Source organism: Balaenoptera physalus (assembly GCF_965194825.1).
Source record: "Balaenoptera physalus genome assembly, chromosome: 2".
In the NCBI taxonomy this organism is placed as follows: Eukaryota; Metazoa; Chordata; class Mammalia; order Artiodactyla; family Balaenopteridae; genus Balaenoptera; species Balaenoptera physalus.
In genome coordinates, this window is record NC_138883.1 from 116305396 (window position 1) to 116326041 (window position 20646).

A 20646-nucleotide genomic window follows, 5' to 3' on the forward strand; every position below is an offset into this window, starting at 1 on the left:
AAGGATGGACTAACCTACCAGACCAGAAATATCTTTATCTTAATCTGCGTTCCTATGGAAGCAGACCTTGAGACAAAGATTCAGTACAAGTACTAGCGGAATGTAGGGAAGGCAATGTAGCCTAAATAGGGTACAATATTAAAGTAGCTACCACAGTGGGCAACTGGACTTTAATCCCTAAGTAATCTCTGGGAAACAGTATTAAAAAAAAGACAGGTGAAGGAGCTGGAACACTTATATACCACCTCCCATGAGTTATTGGTTGAGGACTTCTGGAGATAAGCTGTTAACTCCTAGGAACTTCTAGAGGGTCATGCAAAAGCACAAGGCATTCCAGGGTTCTGAGAAAAGCCTTCAAGCACCAAGATACAAATACTGGCTGTTGGAGGTCATTTAGAAAACAATGAAACGGTAAGGGTCAAAGAATAAGGCAGGGAACTAACCAACAACTGTTAGGACCCTTTCCACTGAAAGAAAATAACTGATTCCTCTTGTCAAACTTAGCTCAGGCTCTAGTCTTACTTGATAACATGCCACTGCACACTCCCCACAAACACACCAAAATGTTCTTTCATGCTATCAGCCTTTTTTCCCTTCGTATGAGATGATGAGAATGCTTTCTCATTTATAAGTACCTACAATAAGCCTGGCATGTAGTAAACATTTATGAGGGAGAGAAAGTGAAGAGCAGAGTCAAATTACACATTTTTCTCCTACGCTGTATATATTTCTTAGAATGGTGCTTATAAAAATCATACTTTTTTATAGCTACCAGTTGATAATATAGGACATAAATAGGAATAATTGACTTTGAGAATCAGTAAAGATGCTGAAGATCATTTAAGAAAAAAGAATATAAAGAACATAGCCTGATTTGAATCCCAATTACACTATTAACTTGCTTCATCACCGTGGGGGAAGTCACTTAAATTCTGAGCCACTGTTGCTTCTGGTGTGAAAGGTAATCATACTAACTACAACCAGGGGTTTTATAATGATCAAACATAATATGGATGTTAAAGTGGTTTTTAAATGGAAAAATATATGCAAAGGAAGTTGTGCAGCATGCAGAGACCTTCATATTGGACTGGCATAAAGCCAAAAAGGCAGTATTTAAGGGAGTGACCACAAATTTATAAACTGTTGGACAGTGAATAGCAGTAAGAGTGCTATGCTGTAGAAATACTTAAAATAGGGAGAATGGAAACATTATGAATTCAAAGATTCCTGCCCAAGTTGCATCAGGATTCCTGCAGAAGGTCTACCTCACGGGAAAATGGGAGGCCAGATACTATACAAATGGTTGGGTTCCTATAAAGGCAGTAATGACCAGGATAGAAGCTTGGCCTCACTGAGATATGAGTTCTAATCCTCTGCAGCATGGTGGAATGTCAATATCCTGAGACCTATTCTGGCAATTCTCACTAAACTCGCCTGATAGTTGGACCCTAAAATCATTCAAAGCTTAGTTCAGAAAAATTTAAAAATTAGGTGACACTAACTGTTTACATTGAAGTTATTCAGAACCGGCTTTAGGTAAAACTGTTTGAATAGATTATTACCATTTAAAGGAGGGAAATTAGCATTTACTAAATATCTTCTACATATCAGTCATTATGAGAGTCACTTACCATTTATAATCTCTCAATCCTCAAAACACAAGGAGTTAATTATGCATATGTATATTTAATTGTACGTACATTTATAGGGAAGAAAATAGACTGAGGTTAAATAAGTCACCTAAATAACAGGGGTAGCCAAACCAAAATCTATCCAGTTCTAAATCCTCTGCTATCTCCCATGAAACACTAGTTGCTTGAGCTTGTATTAATAGGATAACCCTTAAAAGGAATTAAATCACCATACAATGGGCAACAACAGGTCCCTTGTCAAAAGCAATTTTCTCACCGTAGCTCCTCTTGGGATCATTTATACAATTCCAAATAATGTATGTTAAAAAATACAACACAAATTGCAGAACCCTCCTTAATCCTCTCTTCCTATAATGCTAGTCACATAAGTTCTAATAACTCAGAGTGAAACAAGTTTAGTTTGCCCCCAAATATACTATGAGGAGGAGCTAAGAGGAAAGAATAAAACAAAAGATTCTCAAATAGACTGCTTGTTTGCATTAATTATCTTGCGAAAAAAAAGCTACAGAAATTAATCAAAGTTCTAATTATAACAGATTTGAAAACGTAATAAATGGGAGGGTAGTGATGAAAGTAATGCTAAGGGAGTATGCTAAGGGAGAGTATGGTTACAAAGTTCTTCTAAGAGGAAAAGATGGAGAGTGATGTTTTCAGTGGTGGCAGCAATGGGGGAAACATTTACTGTGCGCTTACACAGTATTAAGCAAGCTATCAAACGCTTTAGATGCACTAATTTAATACTCATGAAAGTTAAAGACCATTATTATTCCCTTAAATAGGTGATGGAAACAAAAGAATAAGTGACCTGCTTGGGTTCTCAAAACTAGTAAGTAGATGGAGCCAGTATTCAAGTCAGGTCTATCTACTTCAGAGCCCAAAAATTCTTAAGCATTACTTAGACTGTCTAAACAACAGCAGACCAGTTCACAATTTCACTATAAGCTCTGTAAAGGCAATCAAGTCTTATATTCACCATATGAGTTTCCCAGTCTCCCACCTACTTCCCAATGAGGCACACACAGTCACTTGGTGTACTAGGCAAAAGATGGAAGCTTCTCAAGAGTGACAAAACAGCATAAAATTTTTCTATTAAAAGTTATCAGTATCTATACATTTAAGTGTCTAAAATTTATTTTCCAAAATATTAAATCTGAAACTGCAAATTACTTGATTTATTATGAAATGGTAATGCAATTAAACTGAAGGAAAAAATTAATGCCATAATTACTAATCCTTCTCAACTCTGATAGTTTTGCAATTAGAGGAGTTTGTAATCACATGCAGTTAAAATTAAAGTGATGGTTAATTAAAGCAAGGAATAAGACATGTTATGTTTCCAGGAGGAATAGTTAATAAATTAGTTCATTAGTTAATGAATATAGATGAGTGCATGTTTTCAGCCTCTCACATCTGACTTAAATGCAAACTGAAGTAAAGGAAAAAGACTTTTTGTGTTCTTTTTACAATTATAAACTTGTTCTTACAAAATATAACAAATAAAGCTAAATTTACCTACTCATTTAATATTACATCATATATGCCCTTAAATCATTCTCAATTTAAAACATAAAATAATCTTATTTATAGGAATTTCAATTCTTAATTTTTGGAAAATTACATAAAGGCTATAGCCTCTCTTGCTATTAAAAAAAAAAGTATGCATTCATTATGTGAAAAGACTGTTAACTGACATATAAAACAGGAAGGATATAACTTTTTAAAATAAACAATAAATATTACTCATAATATGTGGGTAACTAAACTACTGAAAAAGAATTGAAACAAACAAATCTCAAGGAAAAAAATCCTATAGTTCATAAGGATCCGTAACAATGCTGAAATCAGGAATGCAATCAATTTATTATTGGTCAAAATAAATACTGAATACAGTCTAAACAGCCAAAAAAATCCCAAAATGGTAAATTGACTGGTTTTTAATCAATAAACCATACACATACAAATAAATCAATTCAAATAAATTAAACATTGATTTATCTTCTTTCTTAGATTCTTTGTATTTTAGCTGATTTTCTTCCTAAGTCACAAGACAGACACAAATGAGCAAGGTGAGGGTCCTTTAACAGGAACACAGAATATTTAGGCACTTGTACTGACCGGCTCAGAGTCATAGCAATAATCATCCCAGCTCTGTCTGAGGGGTTTCTTTGTTATCTGAAAGTAAGGCAGATTAGTTAGGTAGAAGTAATGATTATTACACTTCTCTAATCACCTCTTAGATGTAGTGTTCACGTAGCACAGCTGTTACCAAAGAAAGTTATTTTGTATAGCAGCACAAAACAAGAAACAACTAAGTAAACATTCAGATTCTGGGAGATCATATATTATCATAACCAATCCATACTTGCTATTATGCAGTTACTCTGAAATACAGTAACTGCTGAGTCCCATAGTCTCTGAATACTGACCTTATGACAAGAATATGTATGGTATGGACACTGATTACAAAAAAAATCTGGAAGAGATGCAATAAACTCTGGATTTCTCTAATACTAACAACTATCAGCTCATTTATGGGCAATTACTACTTTTTAAAAAGGAAAATATTTAATCACCCATATATAAGGCAAATAGTTTAAACAGGAAGGGAAAGGAAAAAACTCAGAAGCTAAATCAATGATTTTTTTTAATATACTTAAATTCAATATAGTAAAAATGCCTAGTGTCATACTGGGAAGTGATATATAACATAATTTTGAAATTCTCAATATAGCAATACAGAGTTATATTAGCTTATATAAATATGTAGTTTCAAAATTAGGAAATATCAGTTATACAGCATGCTCTATATCTTGCAAAAAGTCTGAGATGTTACTTTCATAACCCTAAATACATACTGCAATCTCCGAGCCACATCAAAGTGTCAATTTCCTTACGAAACCCTCATAAGAATTTTTTAAATTACCCAAAAGGAATTTCTTTCCACAGACATTACATCTTGCCTCAAACAAAAAAATGAGGGGAGACAATCTGTTATTTAAATGATCTACTGTCAGACCAATTCCATTATTACCAGTTCTAGAATTTTTGTTAATATGAGGAATAAAACTGGAGAAACCAATGCAATGAAAAGTTGTGAGAATTACTACTTATTATGGAAGTTTAGGGGTGAATTCTGAGTTACAAGGTAAGTTACAAATTCTCTAAGTCATTTCCTTTAGTGAATTTTCATACTGAATGTTTAACAGGATAATCACTGAGTTATAAAAATAATCATACTCTAAGTCAGTATCATAATATCATGCAAAGAGGTATATGTATTAGACTTCAAACATGCAAATAAAGTTTCAGTAATCCTTTGACAAGGGCAAGCATGAATCATTAGTAACATTTAATATGCTGTGGTCTGTAAAAGGTAAATCACTTTGGAAAGAGTAAAGCATTTTTCTAAATTGGAAGTATCTATAAACAGTTTATTATTCTCTTAAAGAGTCTCACAAAAAGCAAAAGGTACACATATAACTAATCTTTTCCAATTCATATAAGAGTAATAATAATTTTTAAATTTGAGAACTGCATCACATAGATTTTTAGATTGCATATATGAAAATGCTAGTTAATATCCACTACCAACCAGGTTTCAGAAACAAAGTACTAGGAAAAAAAACTTTTCTCAAGAGCTAAAATTTAATAATGCCCTACATTGCAAAATGCTTTTCATGAACTCTCACCTGATTGAGATAATGATATTCTTCCGGTTGTTTAAGATGGAATGCTAATCTCTCTTCTTCACTTGCTCCTGCCAGGAGGTAGTAAAACACATGATAGTTCCTGTTGGAAACAAAGAAGTATGGCTTTATAATGAACATGGTCTAATGGTTATTATTCAACAAGAAAAAAAAAAAAGAAAAAGAAAACATTAATTAGTAAACTGCTTCAGCTTTGCTTCATTTTTTTAATACAAAGGTGATAAATTCAATATTTAAGTACTACAGGGTAATTCAAGTGGCAGTCAAGTGGTTAGGACTCAGAGCTTTCACTGCTGTGGCCCAGGTTCAATCCTTGGTCAGGGAACTAAGATGCAGCAAGCCGCGCAGTGTGGCCCAAATAAAAAATAAGTACTACAAAATAAAATAATGTTTTGTATGCTGAATACAAAAGAGAAAGATGAAGGCAGCGATACAGTAAACTTGAGACCTCTAAAAATTCTCTCCACAGAACCAGTTAGAAAACTGGCAAATTTGTCAGAATCAACTCTAGAAATTAACCAAAAGAAAACAGCAATCCAGAGAGTGTTTACACAAGAAAAACAGCTGAACCTCAGTAAAAACAGAAGCTTGATGGCCTTTTAACTTGCCCTATTGCACCTCCTGCTTACCAGATCCATGGTAGCTTTCAATACCAACAGCTTACAACTGAGGTGGACACCCAAAGCCTGGCAGCCTCCAAAAGAGGGCAGAACGGGGTTGGGGCTCATTCAGAGTCTCATTCCCTGAGAAATATGATTATCTGATCTGTCTGGCAGTTCCTTGGAAGGGGCCATTTTCAAAACTACCCTTATTTGACCTGACTCAGAGTTAGCCCAGTACAAAAATCTTTGCCCCAGAGACATTTGTAGGAAACAATTATAGGCAATTTCTGAACATATCAGCTTCCTGAAGCGATGAATAAATGTTGGGGCACACAGTAGGCTAACCAAAAAAACTTAAAGGGAAAAGGCGGGAAATGAGACATCCACAGAGGCTTTGAAAAGCCCCAATACGTTCCTGGGAATCTAAAAGGCCGTGTGCATGCATAAGGCTGTGCCCATGCCCAGGGTTGCATGTCCACTCAGCAAAGACAAGAGGAGATACTAACCTCTCACCTATCGCTAACCCGGAAGGTCTGCACAAAGAGGAAGTAAAGGCTAAGGCAGAATTACAAAATGCCTACCTAGGTGTTAAACGTCATGGCCCAACACCCATAGAGAGCCCTGAGGCAAAGTCTGGGAGACTTGCTGTTTCCAACCATTTAAGCAACACTCTGCTCAATCATTAAAGCTAACCAAGCAGATACTTCAATGGCTACACTTGACAAAGAATACTTTTCAAAGACTTCAAATTAGCTCAGAAAATTCACAAAACAAACAGCAAGAACAAAAGTAACAACCACAAACCCTGGAAGGGGAGGAACTCATTTCTAGAGCTGCCACATGATTATTTTAAATGTTCAATTATTACTTAAAACGTCCAATTTTCAACAAAAATTTACAAGTCACGCAAGGAAATCAGAAAGTATAGCACATACAGGCTTCCCTGGTGGCGCAGTGGTTAGGCATCCACCTGCTAATGCAGGGGCACGGGTTCAAACCCTGGGGCGGAAAGATCCCACATACCGTGGAGCAACTAAGCCCGTGCGCCACAACTACTGAGCCTGCACTCTAGAGCCCGCGAGCCACAACTACTGAAGCCCGCGTGCCAAAAATACTGAAACCTGGGCGCCTAGAGCCCATGCTCCACAACAAGAGAAGCCACTGCAATGAGAAGCCCATGCACCGCAACCAAGAGTAGCGCCCGCTGGCCGCAACTAGAGAAAGCCTGCACGCAGCAACGAGGACCCAATGCAGCCAGAAATAAATAAATAAATTTATTTATTTATTTAAAACAAACAAACAAACAAAGAAAGTATATCACATACAAAGGAGAAAAAACATTCAATAATCACTGTTCCTGGGGAGGTCCTGACATTAGACTTACTAGATAAGGCTTTTAATCAGCTGTTTTAAATACATTCAAAGAACTGAAGGAAACCATGTTTTTAAAGAACTAAAGTATGAGAATGCTGTCTCATCAAATAGAAGCTCTCAATAAGTATACAGAACTTATAAAAATAATCAAAAAAGAAATTTCGGAGTTGAAAAGTATAATAACTAAAATGAAAAACTCTCTAGAGGAGCTCAAAGCAGATTTGCAAGCAGAAGAAGGAATCAGTGGACTTGAAGAAAGGTCAGTTAAGGCTAGTTAGTCTGAGGAAGAGAAAGAACCGTGAATGAAGAAAAATTATCATTCTCAGAGATCTGTGGGACACTATTAAGCAGACACCAACACATGCACAATATAGAACACCAAAATATGCACAATGGGAGCCCCAAAAAGAGAAGAAAGAAAAGAGCAGAAAGAATATTTGAAAAACATGACCAGAAACTCCCCAAAATTTGATGAAAAATATTAATCTGTACATCCAAGAAACTCAATGAACTCCAGGAGGGAAAAACTCAAAGAGATCCACACCTAGACAAATTAAAACTGTTGAAACACAACAACAAAATTTTCAAAGCACCATGAGAGAAATGCCTCATCAAGGTATCGTAATAAAAGATTACCACCTGATTTCTCATCAGGAACCATGGAAAGAAAACAGATTCAGAGTAATAAAAGAAAAAAAAATCAAGAATTATATATTCAGCAAAACTATCCTTCAAAAATAAAGGAGAAATTAGGATATTCCCAGATAAACAAAAATTAATATACTTCAGAGCTAACAGATGGGCTCCATAAAAAATGATAAAGGGAGTTTTTCTGGCTGAAATGAAAGGAAACTAAACGAGGTTCAATTAAGCATTAAGAAATAAATAGCAGAGAGGACCTTCAAGATGGCGGAGCAGTAAGATGTGGAGATCACCTTCCTCCACACAAATACATCAAAAATACATCTACATGTGGAACAACTCCTACAGAACACCTACTGAATGCTGGCAGAAGACCTCAGACTTCCCAAAAGGCAAGAAACCCCCCACGTACCTGGGTAGGGCAAAAGAAAAAAGAAAAAACAGAGACAAAAGAATAGGGATGGGACCTGTGCCTCTGGGAGGGAGCCATGAAGGAGGAAACGTTTCCACACACGAGGAAGCCCCTTCACTGGTGGAAACAGGGGGTGGGGAAGGGGAAGCTTCGGGGCCAAGGAGGAGAGCACAGCAATAGGGGTGCAGAGGGCAAAGCGGAGAGATTCCCACACAGAGGATCGGCGCTGACCAGCACTCACCAGCCTGAGAGGCTTGTCTGCTCACTCACCAGGGCGGGTGGGGGCTGGGAGCTGAGGCTCGGGCTTCGGAGGTCAGATCCCAGGGAGAGGACTGGGGTTGCCTGCGTGAACACAGCCTGAAGGGGGCTAGTGCGCCACAGCTAGCCGGGAGGGAGTCTGGGAAAAACTCTGGACCTGCCTAAGAGGCGAGAGACCATTGTTTCGGGGTGTGAGAGGAGAGGGGATTAAGAGCACCGCTTAAAGGAGCTCCAGAGACAGGCACGAGCCGCGGCTATCAGCGCGGACCCCAGGGACGGGCATGAAACGCTAAGGCTGCTACTGCAGCTACCAAGAAGCCTGTGTGCAAGTACAGGTCACTATCCACACCTCCCCTCCCGGGAGCCTGTGCAGCCCACCACTGCCAGGGTCCTGTGATCCAAGGACAACTTATCCAGAAGAACACACAGCATGCCTCAGGCTGTTGCAACATCACGCCGGCCTCTGCCACCTCAAGCTCACCCAACATTCCGTACCCCTCCCTCCCCCCCGGCCTGAGTGAGTCACAGCCTCCTAATCAGTCGCTACTTTAACCGCTCCTCAACTGGACGAAGAACAGAGGGCAACCTACATTCAAAAGCAGGGACAAATCCAAAGCTGAACCCCAGGAGCTGTGCAAACAAAGAGAAAGGGAAATTTCTCCATGCAGCCTCAGGAGCAGCAGATTAAATCTCCACAATCAACCTGACGTACCCTGCATCTGTGGAATACCTGAAGAGACAACAAATCATCCCAAAATTGAGGCAGTGGACTTTGGAAGCAACTGTAGACCAGGGGTTTGCTGTACACAACTGACTAGTTTCTGATTTATATGTTTATCTTAGTTTAGCTTTTAGAGCTTGTTATCATTGGTGAATTTGTTTACTGGTTTGGTTGCTCTCTGCTTTTCTTTTTATTACTATTTTAATTTTTATTTTAATAGTTTTTTAAAGTTTTTTTATTTTAATAACTTTATTTTATTTTATTTTTTCTTTCTTTCTTTCCTTTTCTCCCTTTTCTTCTGAGCCGTGTGGCTGACAGGGTCTTGGTGCTCTGGCTGGGTGTCAGGCCTGAGCTTCAGAGGTGGGAGAGCCAAGTTCCGAGTTCAGGACATTGGTCCACCAGAGACCTCCCAGCTCCACATAATATCAATCGGTGAGAGCTCTCCCAGAGATCTCCGTCTCAATGCTAAGACCCAGCTTCACTCAACGACCAGCAAGCTACACTGCTGGACACCCCATGCCAAACAACCAGCAAGATAGGAACACAACCCCACCCATTAGCAAAGAGGCTGCCTAAAATCATAATGAGTTCACAGACACCCCAAAACACACCACCGGATGTGGCCCTGCCCACCAGAAAGACAAAATTCAGCTCCAGCCACCAGGACACGGGCACCACTCCTCTCTACCAGGAAGTCTACACAAGCCACTGAACCAACCTTACCCAGTGGGGGCAGACACCAAAAACAACGGGAACTACGAACCTGCAGCCTGCGAAAAGGAGACCCCAAATACAGTAAGTAAAGAAAATGAGAAGACAGAGAAATATGCAGCAGATGAAGGAGCAAGGTAAAAACCCACCAGACCTAACAAATGAAGAGGAAATAGGCAGTCTACCAGAAAAAGAATTCAGAGTAATGATAGTAAAGATGATCCAAAATCTTGGAAATAGAACGGAGAAAATATAAGAAACGTTGAACAAGGACCTAGAAGAACTAAAGAACAAACAAACAATGAAGAACAACACAAAAAATGAAATTAAAAATTCTCTAGAAGGAATCAATAGCAGAATAACTGAGGCAGAAGAACAGATAAGTGACCTGGAAGATAAAATAGTGGAAATAACTACTGCAGAGCAGAATAAACAAAAAAGAATGAAAAGAATTGAGGACAGGCTCAGAGACCTCTGGAACAACATTAAACGCACCAACATTCGAATTACAGGGGTCCCAGAAGAAGAAGAGAAAAAGAAAGGGACTGAGAAAATATCTGAAGAGATTATAGTCCAAAACTTCCATGATACGGGAAAGGAAATAGTCAATCAAGTCCAGGAAGCACAGAGAGTCCCATATAGGATAAATACAAGGAGAAAGACGCCAAAACACATATTAATCACACTATCAAAACTTAAATAGAAAGAAAAATTATTAAAAGCGGCAAGGGAAAAGCAACAAATGACATACAAGGGAATCCCCATAAGGTTAAAAGCTGATCTTTCAGCAGAAACTCTGCAAGCCAGAAGGGAGTGGCAGGACACATTTAAAGTGATGAAAGGGAAAAACCTACAACCAAGATTACTCTACCCAGCAGGATCTCATTCAGATTTGATGGAGAAATTTAAACCTTTACAGACAAGCAAAAGCTAAGAGAATTCAGCACCACCAAACCAGCTTTACAACAAATGCTAAAGGAACTTCTCTAGGCAGGAAACACTAGAGAAGGAAAAGACCTACAATAATAAATCCAAAACAATTAAGAAAATAGTAATAGGAACATACATATCGATAACTACCCTAAATGTAAATGGATTAAATGGTCCAACCAAAAGACATACACTGGCTGAATGGATACAAAAACAAGACCCGTATATATGCTGTCTACAAGAGACCGACTTCAGACCTAGAGACACATACAGACTGAAAGTGAGGGGATGCAAAAAAACATTCCATGCAAATGGAAATCAAAAGAAAGCTGGAGTAGCAATTCTCATATCAGAAAAAATAGACTTTAAAGTAAAGACTATTACAAGAGACAAAGAAGGCACTACATAATGATCAACGGATCAATCCAAGAAGAAGATATAAAAATTGTAAATATTTATGCACCCAACATAGGAGAGCCTCAATACTTAAGGTAAATGCTAACAGCCACAAAAGGGGAAATTGACAGTAACAAAATCATAGTAGGGGACTTTAACACCCCACTTTTACCAATGGACAGATCAACCAAAATGAAAATAAATAAGGAAACACAAGCTTTAAATGACACATTAAACAAGATGGACTTAACTGATATTTATAGGACATTCCAACCAAAAACAACAGAATATACTTTCTTCTCAAGTGCTAATGGAACATTCTCCAGAATAGATCATATCTTGGGTCACAAATCAAGCCTTGGTAAATTTACGAAAACAGAAATCGTATCAAGTATCTTCTCCAACCACAATGCTATGAGACTAGATATCAATTACAGGAAAAAAACTGTAAAAAATACAAACACATGGAGGCTAAACAACACGCTACTAAATAACCAATGGATCACTGAAGAAATCAAAGAATATCTAGAAACAAATGACAATGAAAACATGATGGCCGAAACCTATGGGATGCAGCAAAAGCAGTTCTAAGAGGGAAGTTTATAGCAATACAATCCTACCTCAAGAAACAAGAAAAATCTAAAATAAACAACCTAACCTTGCAACTAAAGCAATTAGAGGAAGAAGAACAAAAATCCCCAAAGTTAGCAGAAGGAAAGAAATCATAAAGATCAGATCAGAAACATATGAAAAAGAAATGAACGAAATGATAGCAAAGATCAATAAAACTAAAAGCTGGTTCTTTGAGAAGATAAACAAAATTGATAAACCATTAGCCAGACTCATCAAGAAAAAAAGGGAGAAGACTCAACTCAATAGAATGAGAAATGAAAAAGGAGAAGTAACAACTGACACTGCAGAAATACAAACGATCATGAGAGATTACTACAAGCAACTATATGGCAGTAAAATGGACAACCTGGAAGAAATGGACAAATTCTTAGAAAACCACAGCCTTCTGAGACTGAACCAGGAAGAAATAGAAAATATAACAGACCAATCACAAGCACTGAAATTGAAACTGTGATTAAAAATCTTCCAACAGACAAAAGCCCAGGACCAGATGGCTTCACAGGCGAATTCTATCAAACATTTAGAGAAGAGCTAACACCTATCCTTCTCAAACTCTTCTAAAATACAGCAGAGGGACGAACACTCCCAAACTCATTCTAGGAGGCCACCATCACCTTCATACCAAAACCAGACAAAGATGTCACAAAGAAAGAAAATTACAGGCCAATATCACTGATGAACATGGATGCAAAAATCCTCAACAAAATACTAGCAAACAGAATCCAACAGCACATTAAAAGGATCATACACCATGATCAAGTGGGGTTTATCCCAGGAATGCAAGGATTCTTCAATATACGCAAATCAATCAATGTGATACACCATATTAACAAACAAAAGGAGAAAAATCACATGATCATCTCAATAGATGCAGAGAAAGCTTTCAGCAAAATTCAACACCCATTTATGATAAAAACCATCTAGAGAGTAGGCATAGAGGGAACTTACCTCAACATAATAAAGGCTATATATGACAAACCCACAGCCAACATCATCCTCAATGGTGAAAAACTGAAACCATTTCCACTAAGATCAGGAACAAGACAAGGTTGCCCACTCTCACCACTATTATTCAACATAGTTTTGGAAGTTTTAGCCACAGCAATCAGCAAAGAAAAAGAAATAAAAGGAATCCAAAACGGAAAAGAAGAAGTAAAGCATCACTGTTTGCAGATGACATACTATACATAGAGAATCCTAGAGATGCTACCAGAAAACTACTAGAGCTAATCAATGAATTTGGTAAAGTAGCACGATACAAAAGTAATGAACAGAAATCTCTTGCATTCCTATACACTAATGATGAAAAATCTGAAAGTGAAATTAAGAAAACACTCACATTTACCATTGCAACAAAAAGAATAAAATACCTAGGAATAAACCTACCTAAGGAGACAAAAGACCTGTATGCAGAAAATTATAAGACACCGATGAAAGAAATTAAAGATGATACAAATAGATGGATGAGATATATACCATGTTCTTGGATTGGAAAAATCAACATTGTGAAAATGACTCTACTACCCAAAGCAATCTACAGATTCAATGCAATCCCTATCAAACTACCACTGGGACTTTTGACAGAACTAGAACAAAAAATTTCACAATTTGTATGGAAACACAAAAGACCCCGAATAGCTAAAGCAATCTTGAGAAAGAAAAACAGAGCTGGAGGAATCAGACTCCTGGACTTCAGACTATACTACAAAGCTACAGTAATCAAGACAGTACGGTACTGGCACAAAAACAGAAATATAGATCAATGGAACAGGATAGAAAGCCCAGAGATAAACCCATGCACATATGGTCACCTTATCTTTGATAAAGGAGGCAAGGATATACAATGGAGAAAAGACAGCCTCTTCAATAAGTGGTGCTGGGAAAATTGGACAGCTACATGTAAAACAATGAAATAAGAACACTCCCTAACACGATACACAAAAATAAACTCAAAATGGATTAAAGACCTAAATGTAAGGCCAGACACTATCAAACTCTTAGAGGAAAACATAGGCAGAACACTCTATGACATAAATCACAACAAGATCCTTTTTGACACACCTCCTAGAGAAATGGAAATAAAAACAGAAATAAACAAATGGGACCTAAAGAAACTTAAAAGCTTTTGCACAGCAAAGGAAACCATAAACAAGACCAAAAGACAACCCTCAGAATGGGAGAAAATATTTGCAAAGGAAGCAACTGACAAAGGATTCATCTCCAAAATTTACAAGCAGCTCATGCAGCTCAATATCAAAAAAACAAACAACCCAATCCAAAAATGGGCAGAAGACCTAAATAGACATTTCTCCAAAGAAGATATACAGATTGCCAACAAACACATGAAAGAATGCTCAACATAATTAATCATTAGAGAAATGCAAATCAGAACTACAATGCAGTATCATCTCACACTGGTCAGAATGGCCATCATCAAAAAATCTACAAACAATAAATGCTGGCGAGGGTGTGGAGAAAAGGGAACCCTCATACACTGTTGGTGGGAATGTAAATTGATACAGCCACTATGGAGAACAGTATGGAGGTTCCTTAAAAAACTTAAAATAGAACTACCATACGACCCAGCAATCCCATTACTGGGGATATACCCTGAGAAAACCAGAATTCAAAAAGAATCATGTACCACAATGTTCATTGCAGCTCTATTTACAATAGCCAGGACATGGAGGCAACGTAAGTGTCCATCATCGGATGAATGGATAAAGAAGATGTGGCACATATATACAATGGAATATTACTCAGTCATTAAAAGAAATGAAATTGAGTTATTTGTAGTGAGGTGGATGGACCTAGAGTCTGTCATACAGAGTGAAGTAAGTCAGAAAGAGAAAAACAAATACCGTATGCTAACACATATATATGGAATCTAATAAAAAAAATGGTCATGAAGAACCTAGGGACAAGACGGGAATAAAGACGCAGACCTACTAGAGAATGGACTTGAGGACATGGGGAGGGGGTAGGGTAAGCTGGGACAAAGTGAGAGAGTGGTAGTGTATATATGGAGATATATACAATACCAAATGTAAAACAGATAGCTTGTGGGAAGCAGTCGCACAGCACAGGGAGATCAGCTCAGTGCTTTGTGACTAGCTAGAAGGGTGGGATAGGGAGGGTGGGAGGGAGGGAGACGCAAAGGGGAAGAGATATGGGGATATATGTATATGTATAACTGATTCACTTTGTTATGTAGCAGAAACTAACACACTATTGTAAAGCAATTATACTCCAATAAAAATGTTAAAAAAAAAAATACTAGCAAGCCAAATCCAGCAACATGTAATAAGGATTATACATACATCTACAAATCAAATCTAGCAAGGTAACAGAGAATCAGTTTATATAAGCTCTGGATATTCTCCTGTCGTTGATTCTTCAAAACCAAGGATACCAGGCTTATATCACTACCACTCTATTAAAATGTGTTAGAAAAAGTTACTAATAACCTTCTAATAGCAGTATCTGTTAGCTCTACAAGTCTTTAGGAGACTATTCTCTTCCCCAAACTCTCTTCCCTTCATTCTGAAACATCTCTAATTCAGATTTCCTCATCAGCTAGCCACAAAAAAATTAACAGAAAAGTCTGAGTTCTAGTCCTAAGCTTGCAGGTAATTAATTATGATAATGTTTAATGAAATTTTATTATATATAAGGACTACACTGAGCATTTTATAATGTTATTTCATTTAATCCTCTAAACAACTTTAGGATAGTTTTCCATCTGTAAAATGAGAAAAAGTATCTAAAAAGCAGAGAAGTTAGGTGAGATGCCAAAAGCATATCCAATATTTGAATATAGGTTTGTTTAACTTCAAACTCTGGCTCTTCATTTTGTCTCATTATAACATGAAGCAAATCATTTACCTCTCTGATATTTGGCTTCCTCATCTAAAGAAAGTTACATATATGTCATCTCTGAAATTCCATATACCTCAAAGATTACAATGAAATTAGGAGCTTTATTAAAAACTTTTCTCGGGACTTCCCTGGTGGCACAGGGGCTAAGAATCCGCCTGCCAATGCAGGGGACACGGGTTCAAGCCCTGGTCCGGGAAGTTCCCACATGCTGCGGAGCAGCTAAGCCCGTGCGCCACAACTGCTGAGCCTGTGCTCTAGAGCCTGCGAGCCACAACTACTGAGCCCGTGAGCCACAACTGCTGAAGCCCACGTGCCTAGAGCCCGTGCTCCGCAACAAGAGAGGCCACCGCAATGAGAAGTCCACGCACGGCAATGAAGAGTAGCCCCCGCTCACCGCAACTGGAGAAAGCCCGCGCGCAGCAATGGAGACCCAATACAGCCAAAAATAAATAAATAAATAAATTAAAAAAAAACAAAAAAACAAAAAAAAACTTTTCTCAAATTAGAGAAAGAATACCAAGACGTGACAAAAGGTCCAAAGGCAAAATGCTCACAAAACGATACCACCTGAGATACCACTATTTTCCTGTTCTGCTGGTTTGCCTAGAATTTAGAAAGGACAACATTTCTATATACCCATTAAAAAAAAAGACCTCCTAGCAGCTTCTTAAAAAGTACAGTATTTTGCCCATGAGAGAAATAGCAATTATATATAAAGTTATACATGGTATAAACTGAATTAAAGGTCATAATATACAAAGATCTGAAAAGCCAATCTACATGATACAAACGTTAACTCGATCTAATTACACAAATTAAAATATGTACCGTTCATTATGCTCTTGATAAACGAGTCTGGACTTCTCCAGTAGATACTTTTCAACATAGGCACTAGAAGAAAAATAAAATTGATTGATATAAATAATAATGTTTAATATAAGGTAGACAAATATTTTATCAGAGAAGATGCAAAAGTATAAAGAATACTATCCAGAGTACATGTACCACCGGTGTTGGTGGTATAGTGGTGAGCATAGCTGCCTTCCAGAGTACATTTACCACTATAATTGTGTCATGGACACTCTTAGTGTCATCCACATTAAGTTCATAAACTCCTAGGTCTTTTTTTTTTTCTTTCAATAAAGCAAAATAAAGTCAGAAGTTCAAAACATGGCACATAAGACCCTCCCGTGACAAAGACTTTACTTTCTTTCCAGGCTCAATACCACTGTACATTCTTTGTCACCCTCCCGTGACAAAGACTTTACTTTCTTTCTAGGCTCAATACCACTGGACATTCTTTCAGATATTATAGTTTGACCAGACTACTAAATAAGGCTCAAAGATATACTTTTTTATATATCCATGCTGTTGCCACATTCTGGAATAAATTCTGGTAAATAAGTTTATTATTTACCAATTTACTCAGTAAGTATTCATTAACTGGGCACTGTGCTAAAGCACTGTTCAAATACAGACAGATACAAACAGAAGTAAGTGATACACTGCCTGTCCTCAAGGGGCTTACAAACTAGTGGAGAAAATAGGTCAACTAGCAGCTATCATGCTGAATTGATAGGGTTTATTTTACAGCAATGACCAGAATATTATGGATGTACCAAGAGAGACACATAAGATTCAATCCAAGAAGGAAAAAGGACGTAAGGAAGAACTCACATAGAGGGTGAGTACATAGCACTTATTAATATGGATACAAAAATCATAAATAAAAACTAGCAAGCAGAACACAACAACCAGTTTACATATGTATGTGTATAAATATGTCTGTGTGTGTATGTCTGTGGGTGTTTGTGTCTTTGTATTGACCAAGTGAGATTTTCTTTCCCCAGGAATGCAAAATAATGATAATATTAATAGATCCAAAAATGAAGATCAAACTAATTTCCATAGATGCCAAAAAGGCCTTTCATAAAATACAATAGCCATTACTGACAAAACCACTCAAAGAAAATTAAAATCAATGTTTAATTCATTAACACAATAAAATGTCCTAAAGCCAGTATTCTACTTAGTGAAGAAGATTAAAGGCATTCACACAAAGGTCTAAAACAATATTATCACAGTATAGGAGGTATGTAATCAGACAAGATAGAAAATAATCAGAGATATAAGGAACAGGAAAAAAATTTAAAGTATTTATTTATGCAGATATGATAATACACCTAGAAATGTTAAGAGAAACAACAGTAAAACTAATATAAACAATATAAACAATATAAACTCAAGTTATAACAAGATATAAAATTAATATAAAAATCAGTAGCCTTCACATATACGAATAATGTGCAATTTCAGAAGATATAATGCAAGAGAAAAATCACACTTTTAATAACAACAAAACATTAAAAATAAAATAAGATACTTAGGAATAAACTCAACAAGAAACATAAAAAAACTAAAAAACACTTCTAAAAAGCATAAAGATGTCCATTATCCAAAAATTTATTAGTCCAATAAAACCAAGCCATGAAAGACATGAAAGATCCTTCAATGCCTATTGCTAAGGAGCAAAGAATCCAATCTGTAAAGGCTATATACTATATAATTCCAACCATGTGACATTCTGGAAAATGCAAACCTATTAAATAGACAGTGAAAAGATCAGTGGTTGCCAAAGGTTAGTGGGTGGGAAGGGATGAACAGGTGGAGCACAGGGATTTTTAGGGCAGTGAAACTATTCCATATAATATTGTCATGGTGAATACATACCTTTATACATTTATCAAAGCCCATTCCAGGTACAACACAAATGGAATACACTAATGCAAGATATTATTAAGAGGGGAAACTGGGGGATAGGGTGAAGAGGTATATGGGAACTCTCTGTACTGTCTATTCATTTTTGTCATAAACCTAAAACTGTTCTAAAAATAGTCTATTAATTTTTTTAAAGTTATAAAGAATATTGCTGGCACAACCAGAGGACTCTGATCACAGACTGTATAATAAGAATTATTATTATGACAAAATTAAATATCTTAAGTATAAAATAGTATTAGGGCTCAAGAAGGAGGGGATATGGGGATACATGTATACATATAGCTGATTCAGTTTGTTGTACAGCAGAAACTAACACAACATTGTAAAGTAATTATACTCCAATAAAGATATTTAAAAAAAATAGTATTAAGTAAGGAAAATGTCATTGTGGTTGCTTTAGGAAATACAGTAATTAGGGGGTCAAGTTACCTGCCCAACTTACTCAAAAACAATTTTTTAAAAATGATTGTACAAATAATATAGAAAGATAAAGCAAATGCATATAATTGTTAAAAACTTATAAATCTAAGTTAAGGGTGTATGGGGGTTACACTATTCTAGAACTTTTCTCAGGTTTGAACTTTTCCAAAAGAAAGAAATAATTGAGAAGAAAAAAATTTAATATAAACACTAATGTCACTATTCTCATTAAAAAGCAAATGAACAACCTATGGTTTATGAAAGGGCAATGGCAAAAATATAAACATGCTCCAAAGCCTGCTACTGCTACTTACCCAAGTACAGTGCCTGTTTCTTGGTAATTTACTTGAATAAACTTGCCAAAACGACTTGAATTGTTATTATGAGCTGTCTTTGCATTTCCAAAGGCCTGTCAAAATAAAGAGTTCTCATTAATTTTATTTTTTAAAAATGGAAAATCCTGCTTAGATCAGCTCAAAGAGAAAATAATGTTAAAGAGATCGTAGAAAAGCAATTCACTTTCATAGTTCAGGTAAAGTAAAAGAAAGCAACTAATATTTGAAATGAAACCAAGTAGACGGTATTTTATGCTATTCAGTAAAATAAATCTTAATTTTAAAAACTTATTGCTCAAAAAAAAAAAAAAAAAAACTTATTGCTCATTACAAATCAGATTTCACTTTCACATTCCAGAGCCAGCAAATATTCTTGATATATTTATACATATATATTTTTTAAATCTTGCTTAACTGAAATAGCAATGGGCTAGGAAAAGAATAATTACATCAAAAGAATTACAATTCTAGAACAGTATAAAGGAAATAAAGTTTCATTACATAATGTACTACGCTTTATTATATCTACTTAAAACAAAATGACAGTACTATTTTAGAAAGAATGAAAAATATATGTTTCCTAAGTTATAACCAAAAGTATACACCATGCAATGAAATATTACCTAGCAATAAAGATGGAACTACTGGTACAGACATCAACACTGACAAATATTAAACATTATGCTAAGTGGAAGAAACCATACACAAGAGTACGTATTGTAATATGAAATTCTAGAAGAGTCAAAACAAGAGTAACAAGAAGCAGATTAGAAGCTGTCTGGGAATGGGGATGGCGGTGGGAAATGTCTACAAAGGGACACAAGGGGTAATGAAAATATTCTATGCTTGATTGTATGATGGTGGTTACAGGGTATATGCATTTATCAAAATTCACTAAACCATACATTTTAAATGGCTATATTTTATTTCAAGTTATATCTCAGTAAAATTTAAATTTAAATTTAAAAGAAAGAACCCACTGTTGAACTCACATATTCAACAACTTAAATGAAATCTTCAAGACATAATGCTGAATAAAAGAAGCCAGTCTCCAAACACTACATGCTGTATGATTCCATTTATATGACATTTTGGGGGAAAAAAACAACAACCAGCAATGAAGAACAAACAAGTAGTTCCCACAAGTTATGGGAGGATGGGAGGGCAGAGGGTATGAAGATAAGGAATGGCAT

The 20646-nt window shown here is 36.4% G+C and overlaps 1 protein-coding gene across 13 annotated transcripts in view; it reads right to left on the reverse strand.

The window, feature by feature from the left end:
• MYO9A (myosin IXA) overlaps window positions 1-20646 on the reverse strand; it is a 285101-nt gene that overhangs the window by 205202 nt on the left and 59253 nt on the right. For 12 of the 13 annotated variants that reach the window (XM_082443570.1, XM_082443569.1, XM_082443566.1 and 9 more), the window contains 4 exons: window positions 19433-19527; window positions 16746-16808; window positions 5342-5441; window positions 3768-3824 (listed from right to left, as the gene is read on the reverse strand). In XM_082443570.1, the coding sequence (XP_082299696.1) occupies window positions 3768-3824; window positions 5342-5441; window positions 16746-16808; window positions 19433-19527 (315 nt within the window). The remainder of the gene's footprint in view (window positions 1-3767; window positions 3825-5341; window positions 5442-16745; window positions 16809-19432; window positions 19528-20646) is intronic. The other variant, XM_082443573.1, reaches the window with a different exon arrangement.